This window comes from Lepidochelys olivacea, assembly GCF_965140295.1.
Source record: "Lepidochelys olivacea isolate rLepOli2 genome assembly, chromosome: 1".
Lineage (NCBI taxonomy): Eukaryota > Metazoa > Chordata > Testudines > Cheloniidae > Lepidochelys > Lepidochelys olivacea.
Genome location: NC_140411.1, coordinates 52,387,590 through 52,412,930, shown reverse-complemented (window position 1 = coordinate 52,412,930; position 25,341 = coordinate 52,387,590). Strand labels below are relative to the sequence as shown.

Genomic DNA, 25,341 nt, shown 5'->3' with positions numbered 1-25,341 from the left:
GGTATTGGCATGGAATGGCAGATATGTGCAGTCTTCAATGTTTGTGCATCTTGAAGCTCCTCTCAACTCACGTCTCCAATTTCCTTCAAGGAAATGGGGGAGGAGTCTGGCTTTCCATGTCAGGTCCCATTGGCTGGCTGTGAGACAGGGGTGGCAGTGTCTCATTATTGATACATCGTACGCAATCCGTTTTTGTTGGAGTAGAGTGCTGTTTTAACTCAAGTTCAGTAATTCTATAATAATTTAATTTTATAGTAATTCCATAAAGTTGAAGCATTTAATCCATATTTCTATGTCTATGCCTCATTGATCTGGTGTTCAGGCTGGATCCAAACTTTGTAGTTTGGACCCATTGCTTAATCCATTTATAAAGATTTATTTAATTTATTTAATGCCAGGTTTCCAGAAATGAAAGAACATTTCAGTACCCTAATGTGCTGTGCACATTTCAAAATATCTGAAAATATACACTTGTCTTTGATTCATTTGGAAACATACATTTTATTTTTCTGTCAGTGGGGATAAACCTTCAGTTTCAGTGGCCCATAATTTTATGTCTGTTTCAGTATAAAACTTGAGTTCTATAATGACTGCATCACAACTAAGGTGGGGCAGAGTTTGTCTGGGCCTTACCCAGGAAGGACAGCTCTGCTTTATGCGGGGGGCAAGGAGGTCAGAAACTGCTATAAACAAGGTGCTCAGTAGTCAGCTTTGCAGCAATGACTCTCTCTGTCCCCCAGAGTGTGAGGTCCAAAGGGCATAAAGGTATGAAACCTGGGTGGGGCAAGTCTCTTTGTTCACCTATACGGCCCTCCATGGAGGGCAGTTGTTGCAGTACCGGCTCAAGAACAATGCAGCTGCTGGTGCCCCTTGATGATCACACATGGGACAATGGGTTCTTTCTCCCCAATAGGGCTGCTAGGCAAGAGGCCATTTGGAGATGTCTGGGAACCTGGCTTGGTTGTGGGGGAGGCAGCCAAGCACATTGCTGGTGCCTCCTTGTGGTAGATGTTCAGTGCAGGTACTCCATAGGGAAGGCAGCCAGTGATCAGATAAATGGCCTGGTAAAGGACTTAAAAGGAGATACTGGAAAAAGGAACAGAACGGGGGAAGGGGTTGGGGACTCCTTTGACTGGTACGGCAGGGAGCCAACCCTCATTCTCACAGCCCACCTTAACTCTCTTACGAGGGTGGTGGATGGCAAGGTCCAAGCCATGGGTCGGCTGGGGGACCTGGATGGAAACAAAGGAGGGCTGGTGGAAGCCCCAGAGAATTGATTTGAATGAGCATGGATTTGCCTGCACTGTACACGTTATCTGCTGGGTAGTCCCAGACATCTATATAATAAAGTTGCAGCCTGATTGAAATCCATAACAAGTTTCTCCTGTCCTTCTTGCGGTGTACCCAGACAATTCCCCCACTGGTCTGATAAAGCCTAATGTGTTTGCTGTTGTTGGGTATTTTTTGTTTACTTTATTTTTTAAACTTCATGACATTGCAAAGCCCACCAGTACCTCAGATATTAAACTGAGAGGGTAGCTTGAGTGGGTTGAACGTCTTTTACTGTTTAGGAACTTTTCTTTGAGTTGACTTTTCTTTGTTAAGTTAGTTACTTGTCCTAGTTTCCTCCACACTTCAAGTTCTAAGCATGCCTCTGATTCTTAGGGCAGTAGGACCCTCCCCCCACCCCAGTGGCTAGGGATTATTAGACAGAGTGCAGATGGAAAATTTGTGAGGCTTTTAAATGACTAGACATTCGTTGGGAGGTTCTGATTGGAATGTATTTATATAACTTGAAATATAGGTACATATATACTAGAGAAAGAAACACAAGTAAACATATTAAATGAAAAGCAGGATCCAAAAAACTACTTACAATACGAACAAGCCAGGACAGTGTAGAAGTAGATGTTGAATAATGGGTGTTGTAGTGATAAGGTGGAGTCTGATCATCTTCCCAAGTATCGTAGCGCTCAGCATAGAACACCGCTCTTTTTGGGTTCAAAGCACCAATGGGCTGCAAAGACATGAAAAAATGAATAATTATAACAGATGAAGGGTAGTACGCTTTGGATCTGTGTGTCACTTTTATTCTGCATACATTAGCTAAGATTCACTATATATGAAATTCAGCAGCCAAGTGTAGATAATTTATTCCACATTGTGCTAATCCATTTAGATTACTGAGATGGATTTGGAATTTTATTTCAAAGGCTGGATCTACTAAAACTCTCATAACTTTTCTTTTCTTTTCCTTTTTTAATTGACAAATATATGTGATCCACATCTGCAAAGTTTCAAAGACTTTCTTGAAGTTAGAGTTGTTTCCCAATTAATGCAGTAACATTGTTCTGGAAATACACTTTTAAACAGCATTTAAAATGCATTAAGACCAAACTAATATTTCTGTTATTGTCATTCACCATAATGATACAGCTAATGAAAAGCGACTTTTGCTCACACGGGATATTTTGTAATGCACATTTCATGATGAAAAGATTTCACGCAGAACTGGCGGTGGTGTTTGGTGATCCTAAGCAGAAATACTTGAAAACATTCATAGTCCTGCAAGACAGCATCTACATCTGACTGAATAAAAACCAGGTTTCACAGACAGAAACCAACAATCTTCTTACTTAAAAGAAATATGAATACTTTGTGAGTTTTAATTTCTGTCATAATCCTTTGTAAAATGTACTTGTTATGGCTGCCTGTCTACATTATGTGGCTATTGTGGGAAAATATAGAAAGGTCCTGGGATAAAGAAAATACATTGGGAAGGAATATATATCAAACTGAGAGATAATACATGTAAAGTGATCTTAAATATGTATTTTTCAGGTAAGATATTACTAAATTATTTATCTAGTATTAACAACTGTAACAACAAAAGGAATAGTAATCTGCTAAGAACCGTCAAGGATTAATTTTAGTATTAAAATTAATAAAATGTGGTTTCATGTTCAGAGGAACTCACATTACTACACACTAGAATGAATAGTTCAAAAATGTATTGATGTTTTTATTTATTAGAATCCCAAAAGACTACTTCATGTACATTACAATGATACAAATAGTTAAGAGTTTTGGTGTTTTTATAATAAACCCCTATTAATTAGGGGTTTACAACTTGAACATAAGCATTTACTCATGGATTTTGTAATATTTTTCTCAAAATACTAGAAGTTGTTCAACATTATTTTGACCCAATCAGCACATTTCAATATATACTCAATATCCAATATTCTATATCAAAGTTATAACCTCAAACTTATTTTACTTTATTATTACACTTGTATCTTTTATAGAAAATTGGTCTGGCCATTGGAAAAATGAAAAATGTGTGCTCCAAATTTCATTCTGGAGCATATTTTTCATGGTTAGTTTAAACTCATCTTACATTTGGAAATAGTAGACTATCAAACCAGTACGAATGCCATCATCATTATATTATGTATATCACTAAAAGGTATTACTAGCAGAGTTTTAATCTACTGTTTCTGAATTTCCCTGGTCTTTTGATATGCCTGCGTGTTAATAAGACTGAAGTAGAGCACATTTGTTTTGCAATTTAAATAGTGTAACTAACTTCTAAGATAGTTAATATTGTTCAATTCTGTGAATAATTATACTTCAAGTCAATGCTGTACCAGCATTTTGATTTACCCTAAACATTGAGTGCTTAATATTTTGCTGTGTCATGGGTATGCTAATAGCTTTCTCATATGTGTAAAATGTCTGAGTAATCCCTAAGGATCAGCCTTATCTGATACAGATTGCACTGCAAGGCCTCACAAAACATTCTTGAAAGAGAAGCATGAACCATTCCCTAATCTCTTCCAGGCATCTTCTCAACCACTGAAAAAAGAATAAAATAAATATTTACATTTTTATTTTACTCATGTGTCATCAGTTATTCAATCTCTTCAGTCTTTTACAGTTTAGCTCTTGTGTCTACAGAAAATGCTCAGACATTGTTACAGTACATAATTTGCAAAAATCTTTCCTTAAACAATTAATGTCTAGGAAGAGTAACTTATTAAATGACTATTTTCTTTTCGTATTGATCTGACATACTATACAAATACACTTCCAGTCACCACAGAATTCGCACTTATGTCTGGGGTCACTTTGTGATTAACTGAATTCTGCAAAAGGGTGAATGAAATAAAAATGTACTGACCAGGAGCAATCTCACTGCTGCCAGTTAGGGTTCACTTCCCAAATCCCTATGGTTATTTGAAAGTTTTAAAAGCTTTATTTTCAATTGCAAGGGTATAGTTGATGATGCTTGTTAACAATCAATGCTCATTCCTTTTGAGAAGCAAATACAGAATGAGTTCGCGTGACAGGATTTTGTATCTTCCATAATGTAAAAGCCAGTGAGAGTTCTTAGTCCACTGTAACAGCACTGGCAAATATTGGGAGCTTCAAATGACAAAGATGTGACTATCAAGGTTTTATTATAAATATGTGCAAGATGGCCTAGTTGGGAGTGAATGTGTCTAATGGTTAGAGCAGGTTGGGAATCAAAGCTCTAGAGTTCTAATCCTATATTTAAAACTGATTTGCTGTTGCATGGCCTTCACCAAATGAATCACAACCTCTTCTGCCTCAATTTCTCCATCTGCAAAATGGGTATAAACACAAGGGGACTTTTGTGAGATTTAAATGATGCTTGAAAAGTATTTTGAAATATTTTAATGGAAAAAGTTATACACTAGCAAGATGCTGTTATTCTCTTTAATGGAGATTTACAACTATATTTCAGAGATATATTTCTGATGTGAGCTTCTATGCTTTTGTCACATTTAATGTAAAATGTACTGATGCTTCTGTTTCTCTCAAGCAGCTGACAATATGATTTCCAAGAATCATAGAAAACATTGATGCAAACACCACTGTGCTTCTGAGGTCTTTTAGGCTGAAGAAATGATATTTCAGTTTAGCAATCTGATATTAGATATAAGATTATACACTATTATTTTCATGTCATAAAGAGACAAGCTACTGCTTCTAAAAGATACATGTTCAATCTACTTCATTAAACTAAAAAGTTATGTTCTGAAGACTACACTTATTCTCATCAATATTCTTTTCAGACTTAGAATTCAGCTTTCTTTCAATTACCTTAGGATTCATTGCGAAGGGGGGATCTGAATCACACATAATGTGTTTGCTGAATAAAATGGATAATTTAGGCAAAACCAATTGTCACTTCCTGCATGAAAAACCATGGAAGAGAACTCATGTAGGAATCTCCATGAGGAATCCCTTGTCCCAGAGAGGGAACAAAAACAATGGAGAGAGAGATATGAGGTTTGCTTCCATGTGGAAGGTGTCAACTTGACTCTCACCCTCTACCCTTTACAGGTCACAGACTGCATGGTGAAAGTATGGGTCAGTAGCTGGGGAACTAGCCTGGTACTCTGAAGACCCATCTTCAATTTCCCACTGCATCACAGACTTCTTGTATGGCTATGGATGAGTCACTTCGTCTTTTTCTTTGCCTCAGTTCTCCATCTGTAAAATGGGGATAGTACTTGCCTACCTCAGTTGGTGGTGCAAAGATAAGTCCATAAATACTTGGGAAGCATACAGATTTTGCAGGGGGCCATAAAAGAACCTTGACAGTTGACTTTGTGTGTTGACAATGCCTCCATGAGCTCCGGGGAATATGGCCAACCACCCGTATACCTTTTGAATGACTGTAGCATAAGCTTTCACTCTCACAAGGCTATTTCTGCTGACCAGTGGAGAAGGCACAGCGAGGGCATGGTCTTGCCCATACCCCTCTCATTATTTCCCTCTTTGGGGATGCTAGCACTGCTGTGAAAACTAGCCTTGAGAAGTTCTAATGCTTGCTGAGTGTAAGAACTGGATAGTTACTAGACTAGATGATCTGTGCAAAGGGTACAGTTTGGAATCAACTTGGAATATGCTTCAGGTTAGGAATCTGCCATTTATTTAAACAAATTTTCTCTTGAAGTAAGTTTCTTGATTTTGCTAACACAAGCTAAAATTTTCAGATGAATCTGCAGAACACTTAATGAAACAACAAAAATATGATTTAACTCCATCTCCATCCTTAGATTTCCTGCCCCAACATGTCTAACAGTCATGCAGAGAGAGATTACACCCCATAGCCAAACATGTGGAGAGGTCCTCCGGACATGGATCTCCCCTCACCGCACAAGAAATGAAGTGAATGGGATCAGAAACTTCCTAGGCATTGTCCCCACCCCAGATTTCACAGAGAATATCTATACAGCCCCCATTATCATAGCATCTGAGCATCTCACAGCATTTAATCAATTTATCACTAACACCATCCCAGTGAGTTAGGGAAGTACTGTCTCCATTTCACTTATAGGTCACTGAGGCACAAAGGGATTAAATGACTTTCCCACGGTCACACAGGAAGTGTAAGGCAAAGCTGGTCACCCAAATATCCTGAGTCCCAGTCCAGAGCCTTAGATGCAAGTCTAATTTACTAGAGGCTAATTCATTGTTCTGACACTTCATGTTAAAAAATTTATTATAGGAATTGTTACAAAACGGCCATTTAATCTAAATATATTGTTTCCTTTGTTTTATAAAAAGAGTATCTTCATATTTCTTTAACTTCCTATGTTTAACAAACCTCTTCTGCATAGGCTCAGATCAAATAATATCTAATTATTCACTCTACATGAAGAGTTTCTAAAATCTGCCAACAAGGTAATTAACTATTTTACTACAGCCAAACACTTATCTCTGCAAGTTTGTAAAATAACAGATTCTATAGCCAACCATTTTACTTTTAATGTACTATACTGCACAAAAAACAGGTTGTTACAACCTATTTTAGTCAACACAATTTGTGCTGAATTTTTTCCATTAAAAACAAAGTTAGTATTTGGTTTAATTTAACAACAGAAAATTGCTATTATTTCCTCCATGGCATGTTATCTGGATAATTGACTAATCTCTTTTGGTTTCTAGTCTTTCAACCAGAGTATTGCTGATAAATTTAGTGCTTTTATCCATTGGACATGTTATGCTAGCTCATGTGGTATTAAGCCATTCTACTGGCTGTATTTATAGAAGTACATTCCTCACTACAGTAGTGCCAAATTTATCCTCCTATTGGTTTGGTCACTAAAATACTGCTATTATATGGTCCTGACCTACACAGTATCTATTTTACTTATTTATCTGCAGTTCTAATGCATGCAACAATGTGGTATTTGATTGCCAAGGAAATAATACCATGTGTAGATTTAATTTGGCTCAGTCTAAACAGTTGATTTTTTTTAATTGATGTAAAACAACACTTTAAGGTAGAAAATTTTAAAACTTAATTGAAGAATTCAAATGCTAAAAACTACTTTAAATTTATCCAAAAATATAAGCTGTTTTATGACTAGTAGATTAATATATACTTTTCTTACTCCATTAACAACTCATTCAGATTCTGAAGTATAGTTTTGTTCAATACATTAATTTTTAAAGTAAGAAAAGTAAATGCTTAATTTTGTGGCTTATACCAGACTGAAATTTAACTCATTTCCCTGTTGGTGGTATATTTACATGTGGTAAGGGGCAAAATTAAAAATAAAATGAAGAAATTTGTGCAGCTTATGTCTGGTTAGAAAGGCTTTGGCTAACCACATAAACTCCATTACATAGTATACAGACATTTGGCAGTATTAAGTGTGGTTTTCCTTGAAATACTCACACTTTGGTGCGTTCATTTGCATTATTGCATTTAGAAGCCTTGAGGCATTATCACTTCCTTTTCTTAAAGTGGCACAGTAATATGGGAAAGTGGTTATGCTTATCATCATCTGTCAGTCAAACACCTTCCGCATTAACAAAATATAATTTTTCCACTCAATGAATGGGCGTGTGATGGCTCATACACATGTCAATATTAGTAGGACTTTGCCTTACGAAGAAACCATTTTACTTAACAGGATGCATGACTGGAAGTAAATGAGGAAAAATTCCCATTTACACTTTAATGAGCAGGGACAATGTAGCTTGTCAAACTCATGCACTCACTGTAATTTAGGAATAAACATCATATAATTTTACACAAACAAATCACATTAAATTCTAAGTGCTATCCTTAAAGACATTCAGTGTACAATATGACCTGAACACACATTTTCTCATGTGAATACTCACTGCCACTGGTATTTTTGCATGGGAAATCTCAATAAATGAGAAAATAAACAGATCACCTGATGGTTTGGTAGTGAAAAGATAATCTATGTATCTATGACAGCCTCTTTCATTAGCTTTTCATCCTGTCAAACAATAAATATAACCTTTAACCTTGTATATGTAATGAATAAAACTTGAGCCTACACTGTCTAATCAAATGAGGGATCCAATATATCTTACAGCTACAGCACCTTGATTGCTCCCGTGCCCTTTTTTATAAATCTCCAATTAAGCATATAAGGGGGAAAAAAACCAAGGGATAGAAAATTTGACAAAATACTATGAACAAAGAGAATGTGCTTATTTTTAAACTAGTATTTAAATTTAATTGTTTGTGATTGGACAAGCAGTTCTTTAAACGTATGAAGATAATATAATGATAGGCGCCGTATAGCAACCTGAACAATACAGAATGGAAACACTACCATAGAATGTAGCCTCAAAATTATTTTGTTTTCTGGAAATGTAAATATTTAACTATGGTACTAAATAAATGTCAAAAGGAACATGACTTACTATAATACTGTTTATACTTGTCACTTATATGGTGAGCAAATTACCCAAATAAAAATTATTTCCCACAAAATATAAAACATTAATATTATATAACATACCTGACTCAAAGTAAACAAAGATATGGAAATGTAAGGTAGCTGAATTTTTATTTCCTTGCTTTTGTGGGTTTGTGTCATATATGTTAAGTGTGTAGCAACCCTAAGTGCTTCCGGAAGAAAATTTTAGGGTATTAATTTCCTACAGGTTTTTTTTTTTTTAAAAGGATGGGGACTTGGGCAAGAGGGTTGAAGGCAGACCTGTGAGGAGGCAGAAGTGCAGCAGCTAACAGAGAAGATTTTATCTATCAGTGGCTATGCAGGAAGTCCTTATGTGCCAGCAGGAGTGCAGGAACATTTGTTCGTTGTAGATTAAAATCTAACAGAAAGGGATAGCTCCTGATGGTGAAGATTTTACGTGTGCCCATCTCCCCATCCATCTGACCTCCCCATCCATGCATAACACATAACCTTTCAGCTGTAATGTGAATAATGACTAAAAATAGCAACTCCATTTTTTTAAACCCTACCCATTGCACTAGACCTACACAGGATCCATCTCTCTACCAAATTTTGTGGAGACAGACAATGAAAGTAGGATTGCCAAGAAAAAATTTCAGCCACAGTCCAATGACAAAGACTTCCTATTGAAAATGTATGAAGAGGAACCAGACAAAAACTACACAGAATAGTCAAAAGGCCCCAAAACTAACCATTGGCTAGTCAACTACCTTTAGAGAAAAATAAAAATCTATGCTCCATTTAAAGACCATTTTGAAATGCAACCTATTTAGTTGCTACTAGGCGCCACCAGAATAATGTGTTAATGAAAGCTTATAACTACTTTCCTTTTATCCATAAGAACCCCAACATGGTTTGCACAATACATATAGGGATGACTTTTCTACCACTGAATACACCCCACATCTTGGTTGCAATGCAGCAGCCATTCCGCTGCAGTAACTCTATATACAACAACAGGTTTCAGAGTAGCAGCCGTGTTAGTCTGTATCCGCAAAAGGAAAAGGAGGACTTGTGGCACTTTAGAGACTAACAAATGTATAGTCTAAGATGCCACAAGTCCTCCTTTTCTTTTTACTATATACAATGGATTTCAACAGAGGAACTGCTGAGCACTCTGAGCTTTCCCAGTTTGAACTATAGGGTAATTTTAGATTAACGAAGTAAAATTACCCAAATTGGGCAGTATAGGATTCTGGGGTAAAGTATTATTGTAAAAGTGGCATAAGATTCTTTAATGAACACAAGTAGTCAGGGACTTGCTTTTGAATCTCCTCTAAAAGAACAGCACAGCACTCCTTAATACCACAATTCTAATTCACTGATGAGTCACTACTGACTCAGAAAGACAGAAAGAAAAATGAACCTTCTAAATCTGTAAGCTACTCCCTGTAACAACTATGTTCCTTGATTGGATCCCATCCAAATATGGACTCAATCAGACCTAAATTGTTTAAAAAAAATCTCTTGAAACCACACTCTGGAGTAATTTCAGTGCATTTCCTATGCAGGCTGCTGCATGCCGATGCAAGTATCAGGAAAGCAAACTTAGAGATTTTGAAGAGATGAAGATTCTTATTCATATATTTTATCATCATCATAAACAATACTGAAAAGTGAAAAACCATTTTCACTTGCTTGGGAAGGAACTGACAAACTGGTACTATCAATGCTGATATCCTAATATTGTAGATTTTGTTGTCACTCGTGATATAAATTACAGTCTCATTATATACTTGCAGAGAATTACTTTGGAAATTTTTAAATAATATTGTAAAAGAGCAGAGTGCCCTGCATAACCTAAGACTAGAACTCAACCAGTTCATTTAGATCTGGCTTTTTTTAATTTAATTTAGGTATTTATGTTTTTAAAGAAAAAATGGGATTATATGCGGGTTTACCATTGAATAGGTCCCTCCAGCTGCTTTATCTATCCATACATGCCAAGTGCAAAATTAGTCTAGACATGTCATGAGAGAAGGCTTCCCAACAAGATTACAGTATTTCTGGCTTCTAGAGGTACTGCAAGGAAAGTCCTTCTAGCATTTATGCTTCCAATCCCCTCTTTATCAAGGAAATTCAGAGATGCATGGAAATGAAATAAATATTTAAGAGTTAACTACATGTGTGTCTAGAGATGTTTATTTCTATTTATCTTTCTCTCATTTTGTAAAATTGCTAATAAAATATCTTTTGTTTACAACTATTTGGACGAGATCTTGATATCTAGGAATACACAGAGCTACCCTCCTGTAGTCAATCAAAAAAGGATATAAAAACACCACAATATAAAGATTCAGTATAAAACAGAAAAGGCTTATCTAGGTGACATCCTAAAAGAACAAATTTTGTGCCATAGAAATTGCCTTCTACTTAGGAAATTATTTTGTCATTTATTCTTTTAGTGTGCCATGTAATGGCAGCCAAGGTAAAGAAATCTATCTTTATAAATCCGAACCTAAAATAACACAACTGCAAAAATAGTTCTGACACAGGTGCCAAATTTTGTCTTTAACAGGACGTGTTGGGGATTTGATGCTTGCTTTCCTAAACCTACATTTGAATTTTTACCCAAGTCCATTAGGCTGAAAACCACTTTCTTTTTATATTTACAGAGGTTTAATATGTCTCAAACTAGTTTTGCCACTGCTCTCATAAAATACCCCAGACACCTTAAAAAAAAGTTCCCATTTAAAATGTATTTGATATAACAAAACAATACCAATCTTCCACAAGAAAAAATATCAAAAGAACTTCATGAGCCTTTATAAAATAATTATCTTTTCCTGCCAAACATATTAATTCCACCTATTTAGTAACAAAAATTAAAAATATTCTATTTCATTAAGAAGGTTGGCTAGATTTCTTTAACATAAATGCTTGAAAAATACCTTTGAAAGATCTCTGAAGTTGCCTGGTAAGGTCAGGTCCAACTCTTCTGATTCATAGTTCGTTAACACCCATGGAAATACAGGGTATTGGTTTAGATCATTGTACGTTCGTCCTAATGGAGAAAAAACAATCTTGTAAAATTTATGAAATATTGCCCATCTATGCTACTGATAAACAATCTAGTAGTAAATTATCTTTATATTTTTTGCATCTCCTAATTATCTGCTATTATATTAATACAGTTATCACCTGAAGGCAAAAACATGTTCCCAGTTGCATGTGTGTGAATGAAAATTCAGAAGACAGCAGCCACATAGGTTATATATAGGAAGAAGAGAATAATGTTCAGAGGTGACAAAAAACCAAAAATCACATGCCACTTAATCCTATTTGATAGCCTCCATTAATGACATTCTACAACATTCTTAAACATCTGTTGAAATTTAAAGTTGGAAGAATCATTTTTGTTTTCACATAAGTGTATCAGTTATGAGGAGTATGATACAGATAGTAAGTAACAAATAAAAGAAATGGGTCCAAGCTGCAAAGTTCAGAACTGGATCTAGTCTTTTCCAAAGTTTGGGAGTTTGAATCTCAGATTTTGAGGTTTGGGCCTATCCCTCCTAATATTGTTTTATCCTAAGGTTTAACTACACTCCATCTCCCACGATAGTGGAGGGGGCCCTTCCTGAGAAACAGGTGAAATTCCACTGCAGTGGTGGGACTGGGACTGGGACTGGAGGTAAGTGTGGCACACTGCCTGCCCAGCGTGAAGCCCTGTTCTCATGAGTTTTTTACATAGTAGCTCAAAGGGAGTAGGAAATCTGCAAAGAGCCAGGAGGATCTGCTACTATGCAGATTCTCTTATCTTCCCACCACTAGGTGTGTATCTAAGCCCCATGGAGGCTCCTGCAGCCAGCAGGCTTAAGTAGCTTCTGCAAGGCAGCTCTGTGCTTGCTTCTCAATTCAGGGACAACTGCACGCCACTCCTTGACCCCAATATATGCCCAGCATCCAGCCCATCTACTCAGGCTGGGTATTAGGCTTGTGATGTGAGCCTTAATAAATTATATATTATCCTCTACACGTTGGACTTAAAATCATGGAAGAACATTGTGGAGAACTATCTGGACTACATATACAAAGTAATGTCAATACCATAAACTATAGTTTAATCTAAAGTATTGAATGGAAGGAGGGAAGGAAGGCGGGAGGGAAGGAGGGTATGTATGGGTGTGCATGAGCGTGTTGTAATCCAAGGTATCAACCAAACTTGTATTACAATAATGTTGATCTGGGCACGGTGGCAAATGAGAACAGACACAGGAATGGATTTTAAGCAGCAGCCCACATCTTCATTAATCTTAATGCAGGGGAGGAGTCCTATCCTCCCTGTCACATGTACTCACACCCCAGGCACTTTAAGTGGTTCCAGTGTGGGGGTTACAGGTACATATAACCCATAATTCAGAATAGCTTCTCATCTGCCTATCCCAGGACTCAGCTCGCTCATCTGAGACCTACCACCCTCACCCCCAATTTCACGAGTGGGACAGAGGGTATTAAGGGGGACCTCATCTTGTGAAGATCAAGATTTCCCCATAATCCACAAGCATGAGGCTGAACAGCAAAATCCCAGGTCTTTTACTTTTGGGAATCATTTAATCATCACACTAGAAACTGACCACAAGTTGCGACGAACTGACGCTGCTACCACGAATTACTAAATCTTTATTTCTATTTAACTTAACTGCTCCTCAAGGATGCTGAGGGAGAGTGGTTACTGAAACAGAGCAAAAAAAAAAAAGACTCCACATGGCCAGCGTTAGGGTTTAAACTAATGAAAGGAGAGAGCCAGGGGCCAAACAGCTCCCTTTCTCCCCCAGCTGGTCAAGGAATAGCTAGAACCTCTGGAGGAAGAGGGTTCCTGGGTTCTCCCCAGCATGTATTCTCCTCCTCCCATCATCTGGAGCTGTCACCACCGGCCCCATCAAGTTTCCCATCTGTTGAGATGGGTGGGTGGAATTTGTTTTAATGTTGCTTCCTAACTATTGTCAAGATTAAAAATCTCCTAAAAAAGACTGAACTTAACTCGAACTCCAAGGCATCTCCCCCAAATCTGAGAAACAAATCCCCATTAACACAAGTAAGTAGTTCAAATTAGCAAAAGCACTTTATAGATCCAATTCATAAAAATAATTTGCAGTTAAAATCCATCAATTGAAAATTCTGAATGAATTGCCAACTAGAAGATGGTAAATAGGAAAGAACCTTATATCCACATCAACTAGTAGTTAGTAGTAGTAAAAAATACCCCTCAATTATAAGAAACATTAAAAAAACAAGTCCCTTAATCCTGCACCAGCTACCATATTGACTTACTGAGAATCACATAATATGCAACGTGATTCTTTAAAAAAAAAATCATGTAATAAATATGTGTGTGTGTGTTTGTATTAAACTGACAGACTGAAATAACCTACGTTAACAATTCCCAGTCCCGCTGCAGATTTACAGCCCTGTCTCACTAACTGCTTCCTTCCAGATTCTGGACAGATTCCTGGGGTACAAAACCCGGCACAGGGAAACACAGGCTTCCTTGTTCTGGGCAGTTCTGCAGAAAAATCATGTCTGCTTTAGTGAAATATAAAACTTTCATTGCTCCACAAACACCCTATTTTTTCATGGATGTTGATGAACAACAAGCATTTCTCTATTTTTACATACAGTCTCATTGATACCAGTAAACGTTGGCATTATTAACAGGTTTTGTGTTATTTTGTACCTTTAATGAATCAGTGTTATATCAGCAAATATCCAATTAATTTAGCCACAAATAGAAATTGGAAGGGAATATTGATCTAATACCTATATATGGGCAATGTATAAATAAAGAAGAAATAAATGCAAATATAATTCTCACATAATCTCAGCAATTACTACATCTGTGAATATATGCTCTGATAAGACTCCTAGAGCAGATGAACATTTATCAAACATATGATTCAAGGAGCATACAAGAATTTACCAGCATAAAGGAGAGAGGGGAAAGGTGTTCATTGGCTAAAGCACAGGAGTGAGTATTAATAGTTTTAGGTTTTTCCCCCCTGTCTTTGCCAAAGTTTTGAAGTAACACCCTGGTATAGTTGCTTAACTTTACTGTGCCTTCATTTTCCCCATTTGTAAAATGGGGATATTAATTAATAAAAAAGGTTTAATTAATATTTGTAAAGCTCTTGGAGATCCTTAAATGAGAACACAGGAACATAAGAGTGGCTATACTGGGTCAGACCAATGGTCCATCTAGCCCAGTGTCCTGTCTTCCAACAGTGGCCAATGCCAGATGCTTCAGAGGGAATGAACAGAACAGGCAATCATTGAGTGATCCATCCCCTGTTGTCCACTCCCAGCTCTTGGTAAAGCAAACAGAGGCGAGGGACACTGAGAGAATGGGGATGCCATTGATGGACCTATCCTCCATGAACTTATCTAGTCTTTTTGGAAACTAGTTATAGTTCTTTTAAAAAAACTTTTTGGAAACTAGTTATAGTTTTTTTAAAAAGGTTCTGTAGAACTGCAAAGAATTTTATTATTTTAAAATAAATGCACTGATGTTGCTTTCCCATATCATAATATTGATTGAAGCCAATGGGACTACTTGCATGACATAGTTAGCAGTTTCAGCCTGATGTTGGGCCATCACAGGAATCTTTCTCCCTGCTTTCCTCTGAAATCTCTGTACTTCAATACTACTGTACAGGTTGTTCTTTCATAAATGAAGAAGAGCATAATAATGCCACATCATAAAGCAACTCAAGGAGCAAGACTATAATAAATTATAAAATATTCAAAGTAAAATAATGTAACTATTGAATACATAAATCACTCATATAATTTATTCTAACATTTATTTATACATATTCACTGAGAGGTAGTATGGCCTGGTGGATTAAGCAAACAATCGTAAATCAGGAGACCTGGGTTATGACTTGCCGTGTGGTTTTGGGCAAGCTACTTAATCTTTTTTTGTTTGTTTCTGATCTATAAAAAGGGGAGGATAATATTTCTCTCTCACCCTCTCGCCGGTGTATCGTATTAATTAGTTAATATTTGTAAAGTAGTTGATTATATAAAATACTATATAAACACTAACCATGGCTGGTATAAATGTTGTTATTTATAAAAGGTTATTCAATATTCATTCAACAATTTTATACTATTAACATATAAAATAAATTGGGTAAATGAATGTTAATATACATTGTGAATGTCGACATAGTATGTACAGGATGTTATAAGGTACTGTATTTATGAATATCTGGATGGACAACAGTGATTTAGTGGTATTATGGGATTATAAATCCTTAATTCTAAACATGCATAAATATCACTGTTTTAACTCCACAAGGAACAGTTTCCTGATTGGTTTTGATTCTCCTATGATCATTTACTGACTATAAAGAGCAGACAGTGTTTCATCATAATACCACTTGTTCGGTGTTTGTACACAAGCATTGCCACTGTTTCATTCCTTAGTTGAATAATTATAAAACATAAACCTGTACTGCTTTTGGTAGACATTGTACCTTTTCAGCAGCTGCAGATTTTTCACTAGCTAAGCTTTTAGAGATTAATGTTAAAGACTGAATATTAAATATTGCAAGCCTATGACACTAATCTACTTGAACAATAAAACTGAGGCACAGTAAATGAGATCTCAGAAATACTGGATATGTTTCTTCATTAAAAAAAACTTTTTAATTAAACCATCCAATTTAATGTTTTTATATGGCACTTTAGTTTTGAAAGTAAAGTGATCTAGAGACAGCTGACAAAGAAATTATAACTGCAATTCCGTGGTGAAAATGTTAATGACAGCAAAATATTGTTTAATTAGATGATTGCAGCATCTGGATTAACACTCTTTAAGAGCGATGTTCCTGTGCTTGTCTGCTTCTTCACACTTTACAGACATTTTGTCATCTCTAGGTCATTAGGAAAGAATTTTTAATGATTTTTCTAGAAGCAAGCAGTTCGAGTTACATCTAATTAGATGACAATAATAAGCCCAGCACATGCAGTATCTAAATATATACATAATTAACCAGTGAGGGCTTGTACATCACAGGGTAAAAAAGTGGAAAATGCTAAACAGGAGAAAAAGAGGAAGGAGGTAGAAGTTGGTCTATGTTCATTACCTGAATGTACCATTTTCCCCCACCAACTTTCAAAAAAGAATAATCCCCAGCCCTTACAGGAAATCATTTAAAAGAAACTCTGTACATAATTACTCCGCATATTTGTTAGAAGCCATGGCATACAGGGATTTTTTTTTAAATGTAAGGTAATTTACATATCTCAAAAAAAGCAGAAATCAGTTAAAAGTCTGGGAATTAGATCTCAAATTTAACACGTTAAAATCTGGGCACCACAGAGAGACCTCAGCACAGATTTGTAGATATAACACTCGTTCTCCCCAATTATTGTATCTGACTGTTTTTTGATTATTTTAAAGGTTCCCCCCACCTATATTCTTTCCAAGTGAGAATAGTAAGAAAAGACCTTTTTTTTTGTATCACCTAGAGTGTTCAGTTTACCCACATTCTGTTAATGTATCACAAGGCCTTTTTTCTGTGAATTTGGAGAAAGAACACCAAGTCAATTAGTATAGTTACTACTCCTTCTACAGCTTCAAAACTAAGGAATCCTTGAGAAGGGGGTAGAGGGAGTTTGGCCAGGAAGGCTTATGTCTACAAGACTAGGACAAAAACCAGGGGCACAGAGAGTATAAAACTGAGATTGATTGATAAATAACAGAGTGCAGTGTTTACCTTTGGGGAAAAAAATCCAAACTCCCTCAAAAAAAAAAAAACAAAAACCAGAGCTGTAAGGATGATGAAATATGCTCAAGTCAGAAGAGAGGGCAGAGAAGAGGTGAAGACCTTAAAAATAGAATAAAAAGGCATGAAAATAGAAGGCTTGGAGGTTACAAAGACAGGTTGAAACAAGCTTTTGGAGATTTTAGAAAATGAAGAGGGCAATTTTGAATTGAATTTCCAGAGGGACAGAAAGCCAGAGAAAGTTATGGAAATCACATGTCCTTGAAAGCGAGTGTTCTGGACTACTTAGGCTTAGAGAACAGTGATTTAGGAAGAAAGCACTACAATAGTTGACACAGACTGTGATTAAGGTCTGGCTAAAGATTGTAAGAGAAGCAGAGTGAAAGATGAAAGTGGACAGTGTTTCAGAGGAGGTGATAGGCAGACTTACAGATAAGAAATAAAGTGGCACAATGAAGGCTTTTCAATGAGGAGTAATCAGTATATGAAGGATTGATTAGGAAATTATGCAATAGCTAGGAACTGAGAATGTGAAGACAGGCATATTGTTTCATCAGGGAAAGAGTTGAGGATCAAGTTGTAGATTTTGGTGTTTGGTTCAGTGATTCTGTTGCAGAGACAGCAACCAATTATCCAAAGCTAACAGTATTACCAGTGGGCAAAGGAGATCTTATGTGAAAGGACAGAGTCACAGATGTCAAGAGAAAGGAAATGGGTTTGAGTCAGAAATCCCACTGGTGAATGTATCCAGCAGTTCCCAAGGCTACTGTGTTTGAATGATTACAATGAAGGATAACATGAGAACATGTGGATGATTTCTTAAGGTTTCATAAAGTGCTAGATGCCAAAATTGGTATAATGGCAGGAAGGAGGATAAGCTACAAAAGAATGGACAAAAAAAGTAACAAAAATATTTGTGAGTTGAAATCTACTGTTTTTGAGAAGAGGAAATATAACCAAAAGAGCTGTGAACTATTTATCAGGATACAATTTGGCAAACATCCATGCTACTTAAGTGGCTAACGTGCGATTCAGATGAAATGAACAAGTCAGTTAGCAGATGCACAGTGACAGAAAAAAAAAAGAATTAATGGGGGGGTATATCTCTCCGTGGTTAAAGATGAGGATATTAAACAGGATGGTGCCATTTAAACAAACAGCTAATGGTCTAAAACTAGCCCATCACTGTCTGCATGAACATTCTTGGTAAAAAAGCTTATACCTTTAAAACAAATATTTCATATTTGTTCCCACTGTGAAGGACTATAAATCTAAAAGTAAAAGAGAGTGTTAGAAATCACACTTTCAGAGAGAAAGCAAATAAAATATGTAATGTCTCTATTGAGTAAGAACTCATTTTTACCACAAGATTTTATAATTATATTAAATGTTCCAAAGTTGCCTATGAAATTGCACACACCACATTTTGTTTTAATTGACTGACTCACATAGTTTATTGAAGGTGTACTCCTGCCAGCAGTGGATATACCTTTTGCTTGAAACTTGTGCATTTGGACAGTTATCATCTCTACTGTTTTCAATATAGGGAAAATGTTTTGTAGGCAAGTGCATTCCCATATCCTTTTAAGTCTATAGTTTCTTTTTGAACTGAGCAGTTGATTAGGCTGTCAATGATAAATTTTATTCTCCCTTTCAAAACAAAACATTGAGAACATTCTATGAGCAGCAGAAGAGAAGGCAGAGAATATAACAGCTTTTGGAACTGAAATGTATTCTGTAAATTAACAGTTTTGCTGCTTACTAAATGAACTTTCAAAAGGTAAGAAAGCAAGATAAATATGATTTCACGATGATGAAGATGCATTTGTGGTTTTTCATATGCACTTTGCATGGAAGACCATGCCTATTTCATAATAATTTTGCACCATTTGACAGGTTAAGAAGATTTATCGTGTCGCAAGAGTTATAGGACTATTGGAAGAGGTGATAGGACTACAGTGTATGAGGGCTGGAATGAGCCATTTTCAACAAAAAAAACACTAGTGTTTGCTCCCAGCCCCGTAGGAGGGATTTGGCCTTTTCTTAGGTATCTTTGTAGGGGCGTTTTAGGAGATGGTATGGTGGTACCGCATTTTCAACACAGCACAAACTTTGAAAAGTGAAAAGTGATTAGAGAATTTGTAGATCATTAAGGAAGAATCTGGCAGTAGTTCCAAGCAATGCAGACTGGTTTCAGAGAAGGAGCAGCTTTAATTAATGTTCTGCATGATACAGGAAAGCTCTTCAAACATTAATTGCTTAACACCCTATTCACATCCTACTCTGGGTAGTGTGCACAGGAGCTAATGAACGGAACTCATTTAACATAACATGCATTATGGTCTTTGAATCCTTTACTAATCAGCACATTGGTTCCCCACATAGAAAAGACAAATTGTGTTAATGTGTGGCATCAAGACATCATCAGCAAGGGTGAGAGAGTTAAGAAATACATTAGTCAATCTAAGATTGACCAAAAGGATCAGGGAACATAGCTTATCATCTTCTGATGACCTAGATCTTTACACAGGTTAGGCAATATTACATGCGGATGAAACGTCCCTTATCTAAATTTTAGTTTGAATGTCTATTACAGAAAGGCTTCATTAAAGTTGGATATTAATCAGCAAAACGTGGGAAACATTTGGTTAGGCAAGGCGCACTGCATCCATTGCACAGTGAGATTGTGAAGCCATGTCTACACTGGCAATTGAACCACAAAACTTTTGTCTTTCAGAGGTGTTAACACTCCCCCCGCCAAAAGACAAAAGTTTTGCCATGACAAATGCCAGTGTGAACAGCGCATTGTTGACTGGGGCGCTTTCCTGCTGACAACGCAAACTCCGCTAGTTGGGGATGGATGTTTTTTGTCTGCAGAAGAGCAGACAAACAGCGCCTACACTGCACGACTTTTAGTGGCATGGCTGAAGCGACACAGCCATGTCGTTAAAAGCTGTGTAGTGTAGCCATAGCCTGAGGCAGACGGAATTTGCAAGCTTTCAGAAATTTGATGAGCTCACAGCTGGGTGAATACAGGTGAGTCAGTTCACAAAAACACACCATCAAGGTAGCGATCAATTCTGTGTTCAAAAAAAGGAAAGAAGAAGATAACAGAAGCACACAGACAAGCAGATGTAAGCTGTGTCAGGATGAGCTCCACCCTGTCATCTGGTGGTGAGGTGTGGCAAGTTGTGGAAAAGAACTTCAGGGGCCGATCTCATTTGCATAGGCACACCCACCATGCCTAGAATGAGACCATAGCTGCCCAAATGGTCACTTTGGCTGCTGTGGGATCCCCAGTGTCTCTGTTATTGGGGCAGGAAGAATAAATTGTTATTACCCTGATTATGGGAACTGTGCTTGGAACTGTACGTGGCCTTTTGTTATGATGGAGGGATTCACCATCAACTAAGTAGCACTCGCTAGGCAAGGGTCATGGGTTCCAAAACTGTGTGAATGGAGAGAGGCTGGGGACAAGTAGTAATACTTGGTGGCATAGGCCCCTTGGTGAGGGCCTTACATGCTAATTGCACTTCCTCCTCTCTCCACTGTGGAATATCAGAGCTAATTTTGATTTCATTAGAAGTCTAGTTATAGGCTGCTGAGCTCACTTTGGGCTGACAGTGCACCAGCACTGGGGCTCCCCTACTATAAGCTGAATTCAGCTAAGAGCTGAAATCACTGAGTGTTGTGTTAAGTAGTGGGGGAGCCTGAAGATATATTGTGGAGCAGTTTGCGGGACGGCTGGTGAAGCAGTTCGACGCGGAGCAGTGTGTGGATGGCAGGAGCTGCTTGTGGGCCGTGGAGCTGAGCGAAGGAGTTCGTGGGGCGGCTGGCGGAGCGGAGCGCAGCTGAGCGAAGGAGTTCGTGGGGCGGCTGGCGGAGCGGAGCGCAGCTGAGCGAAGGAGTTCGTGGGGCGGCTGGCGGAGCGGAGCGCCGCTATGGAGCTATGGGGCGGTCAGCTTCAGATCATGTAAGGTGCCTCTTACCCCCGTCCCATTTCCACCCAGGTTGGGAGGTAAAGCTCTGCAGATAAACTTTCGAACTCTGGGGCTGCCCTGACCAGGGACAGAGACTTTTGGGGCATTGGACTTTAGGGACTTTGGGTGATTTGGGGTTGCTGGACTCAAGAACCAAAGGGAAAAGGGCATGCCCCAATTTGCCTGGGGTGGGTTTTTTTTGCTCATGGGTTGTGTTATGAATCCTGTTGGTGGTGTTTCCCCAACATAATGCCACATTGTTTCTCTCTGTTATTAAAAGGCTTTTGCTACACTCAGACTATGTGCTTGCGAGAGGGGAAGTATTGCCTCTTGGAGGCGCCCAGCGGGGGTGGTATATATTTGTCCCAGGTCACTGGGTGGGGGCTCGAGCCGGTTTGCATTGTGTTATTGGAATGGAACCCCTAGATATTGAACCCGGCCCTTGTTGCTGCCAACTCTGATGGGCAGAAGGGTTACACAAAAATAAGTAAAAACAAACCAGTATTTCTTCAAATCTTGCATTCGGTAGCAGCTGGGTATCTAGAGTGTATATGTAGGGTCACACCGTTACAAGAGAGTTGAACGATGTGAAACCAATAGCAGAGAAACCTTCCTGAGGTCCCCACCCAAATGAGTAATAAAAAAAGCCTGTCTAGCAGAGATAGTCTTTAACTACAGGCTAAATAACAACTTTACTGGAAACTTTTGGGATACTTTAAAGAGGTCTTTGAAGTTTGGAGCTTGTCTATTGCGGGAGACAACTGTCAGCGTAAATATCATTGTAATTTCTATACCACTTCAGACATAAGAATGTCTTTCAAGTCTGGATGTGTTGGTGATATCTGTAGGCATAAATGAGTGGGCATTTCAAAACTGATTAATAATGTACAGTGATTTATCAAGAATATGCTTTAAAAAGGAGCTTTGGAGTGTGTCCACTATCATTCTTTGACAGGGTAACAAGCCTTGGGGATGGGGGGAAGCAGTAGACCTGGTACATCTTGACTTTAGGAAAGCTTTTGATTCTCGCATGACCTTCTCATAAACAAACCAAGGAAATGCAACCTAGATGGAGCTCCTATAAGATGGGTGCAAAAACTGGTTGGAAAACCATTCCCAGAGAGCAGTTATCAGTGGTTCACAGTCATGCTGGAAGGACATAATTAGTGGGGTCCTGCAGGGATCAGTTCTAAGTCCAGTTCTGTTCAATATTTTCATCAATTATTTAGATAATGGCACAGAGAGTATACATATAAAGTTTGTGGACAATACCAAGCTGGGAGGGCTTGCAAGTGCTTTGGAGGATAGGATTAAAATTCAAAATGATCTGGACAAACTGGAGAAATAGGCTGAAGAAAATAGGATGAAATTCAATAAAGACAAATGCAAAGTACCCCACTTAGGAAGGAACAATCAGTTGCACACATACAAAATGGGAAATGACTTCCTAGGAAGCAAGTATCAGAGTGGTAGCCATGTTAGTCTGTATCCACAAAACCAATGAGGAGTCCGGTGGCACCTTAAAGACTAACTGATTTATTTGGGCATAAGCTTTCGTGGGTAAAAAATCCACTTCTTCAGATGCATAGAGTGAAAATTACAGATACAAGCAGAAATATATATTGGCACATGGAGAGAAGGGAGTTACCTTACAAGTAGAGAACCAATGCTGAAGGCCAATTCAGTCAGGGTGGATGTGGTCTACTCCCAATAATTAATGAGGAGGTATCAATACCAAGAGAGGGAAAATTGCTTTTCTAGTGAGCCAGCCACTCCCAGTCCCTATTCAAACCCAAATTGATGGTGTTAAGTTTGCAAATGAATTGTAGCTCCGCAGTTTCTCTTTGAAGTCTGTTTCTGAAGTTTTTTTGTTGAAGAGTGACTACTTTTATATCTGTTATTGAATGTTCAGGGAGATTGGCTCACTACAAAAGCAATTTGAAATTTAAACAGTGTAACGCTGTTGCAAAAAAAGTGAACATCATTCTGGGATGTGTTAGCAGTAGTGTTTTAAGCAAGACACAAGAAGTACTTCTTCCGCTCTACTCTGTGATGATTAGGCATCAACTGGAATATTGTGTCGGTTCTGGGTACCACATTTCACGAAGGATGTGGACAAATTGGAGAGAATCCAGAGAAGAGCAACAAAAATGATTAAAGGTCTAGAACATGACCTGTGAGTGAAGATTGAAAAAATTGGGTTTATTTAGGCCAGAAAAGAGAAGCCTGAGAGGGGCTATCATAACCTTTTTCAAGTACGTAAAGGTTGTTACAAGGAGGAGGGAGAAAAATTGTTCTTCTTAACCTCTGACGATAGGACAAGAAGCAATGGGCTTAAATTGCAGCAAGGGAGGTTTAGTTTGGATATTAGGAAAAACTTCCTAACTGTCTGGGTGGTAAAGCACTGGAATAAATTGCTTGGAAGGTTATAGAATCTCCATCATTGGAGATTTTTAAGAGCAGGTTAGACAAACACCTGTCAAGAATAGTCTAGATAATACTTAGTACTGTCATGAGTGCAGGAGACTGGACGAGTTGACCTCTCAAGGTCCCTCCTAGTCCTTTGATTCTATGATTCAAAGGGGCTAGAAACAGATGTTATTTACAAAAGCTGCTGACAGAATTATATTAAAAACATAATAAGGAAATTATGGAGGAAGGATGATTTTGTGGTTAATGCATTGAACTAGGACTCAGGATATCTGAGTTAGATTCTCAGTTCTACAACAGACCTCCTTGTGTGGCACAGAGCAAGTCACTTACACTCTGTGTCTCAGTTTTCCAGCTATATCATGATAACACTTCAATAGCTCACAGGGGCCCCTCAGTCTCTTCTGTTGGAGCTGGTGTACTTTGTATATATAATTTAATATTTATTGAATCATAGAGAGACTGAATGACTCTAGAGCCTGGTGGTTAGGGAACCCACTTGGGAAAGGGGACACGCAGGTTCCATTCCCTGCTCCAGTTAATATTTAATTATTATACAAAGAAAGTAGAACGATTTCAACAGAAAAGATTGAGATCTACTCCAGAATATCTTCCTATAGCCTAGTGGTTAGGGCATTCACTTAGAAGGTGGAAGATCTGGGTTCTAGTCTCTGACTCACATCTAGCAGAACTGGGATTTGATCCTGGGATTCCTGGATAAGTGCTCTAATCACTGAACTATTGGGCAAAAGGGGTTCACAGCAGAAGCGCCATATTTCCTTCTTTCTTCTCCAGTGGTTTTGTGAATCTATTCCCCTCGCCCCATCTCGTTCCCCCAAAAATGAAAAATTGTGGCGCCAAAATTATTTGGTGAATTATTTGGCATATTTTGGCAAATAGATTATTGGTGTGAAAAAATTCACCCAGTTCTAGTCAGAGTAAATGAACAGGTGAGGTGTTAAACCTGGTTTTGGATACATGAATTCCTTCAGCTCTCTGGCCTGAGGAACATATTAGGGAGGACCATCTCAAGCATGAAAATGAAAACTAAGTCAAGCGGTGTGTCAACTGTAACACTGGAGTACAAAGTGATGTTGATATGCTTGGTGGAGTTAGTTTTATTCACAATTAGAGCTCATTGGTGTGGGATACATGAGAAAGTTTTCCTATGGTGAGATTCATGAGCAATTTATATGCTGTGCTGCTGGTGTTCGGTACATTTTTTGTATATCATACAGAAAGCTGCATCTTTTTACATTTCAAATCACTCCTGTTACCAATATATAGAAAACAGGAAGATGGAAGTGGGATTGCCACTATTACTGTTTAATTAGTGACAACTGCCAGAAAAACTCTTCTTTTACTAATAAAGAATGGATATCTATGGAAGTTATTTCTCATTTTAAATACCTAATC

General features: G+C 37.7%; 1 protein-coding gene across 2 annotated transcripts in view; it reads right to left on the bottom strand.

The window, feature by feature from the left end:
- NBEA (neurobeachin) overlaps positions 1–25,341 on the bottom strand; it is an 867,588-nt gene that overhangs the window by 125,828 nt on the left and 716,419 nt on the right. For both annotated transcript variants that reach the window (XM_084617023.1, XM_084617024.1), the window contains 2 exons: positions 11,675–11,787; positions 1,877–2,017 (listed from right to left, as the gene is read on the bottom strand). In XM_084617023.1, the coding sequence (XP_084473149.1) occupies positions 1,877–2,017; positions 11,675–11,787 (254 nt within the window). The remainder of the gene's footprint in view (positions 1–1,876; positions 2,018–11,674; positions 11,788–25,341) is intronic.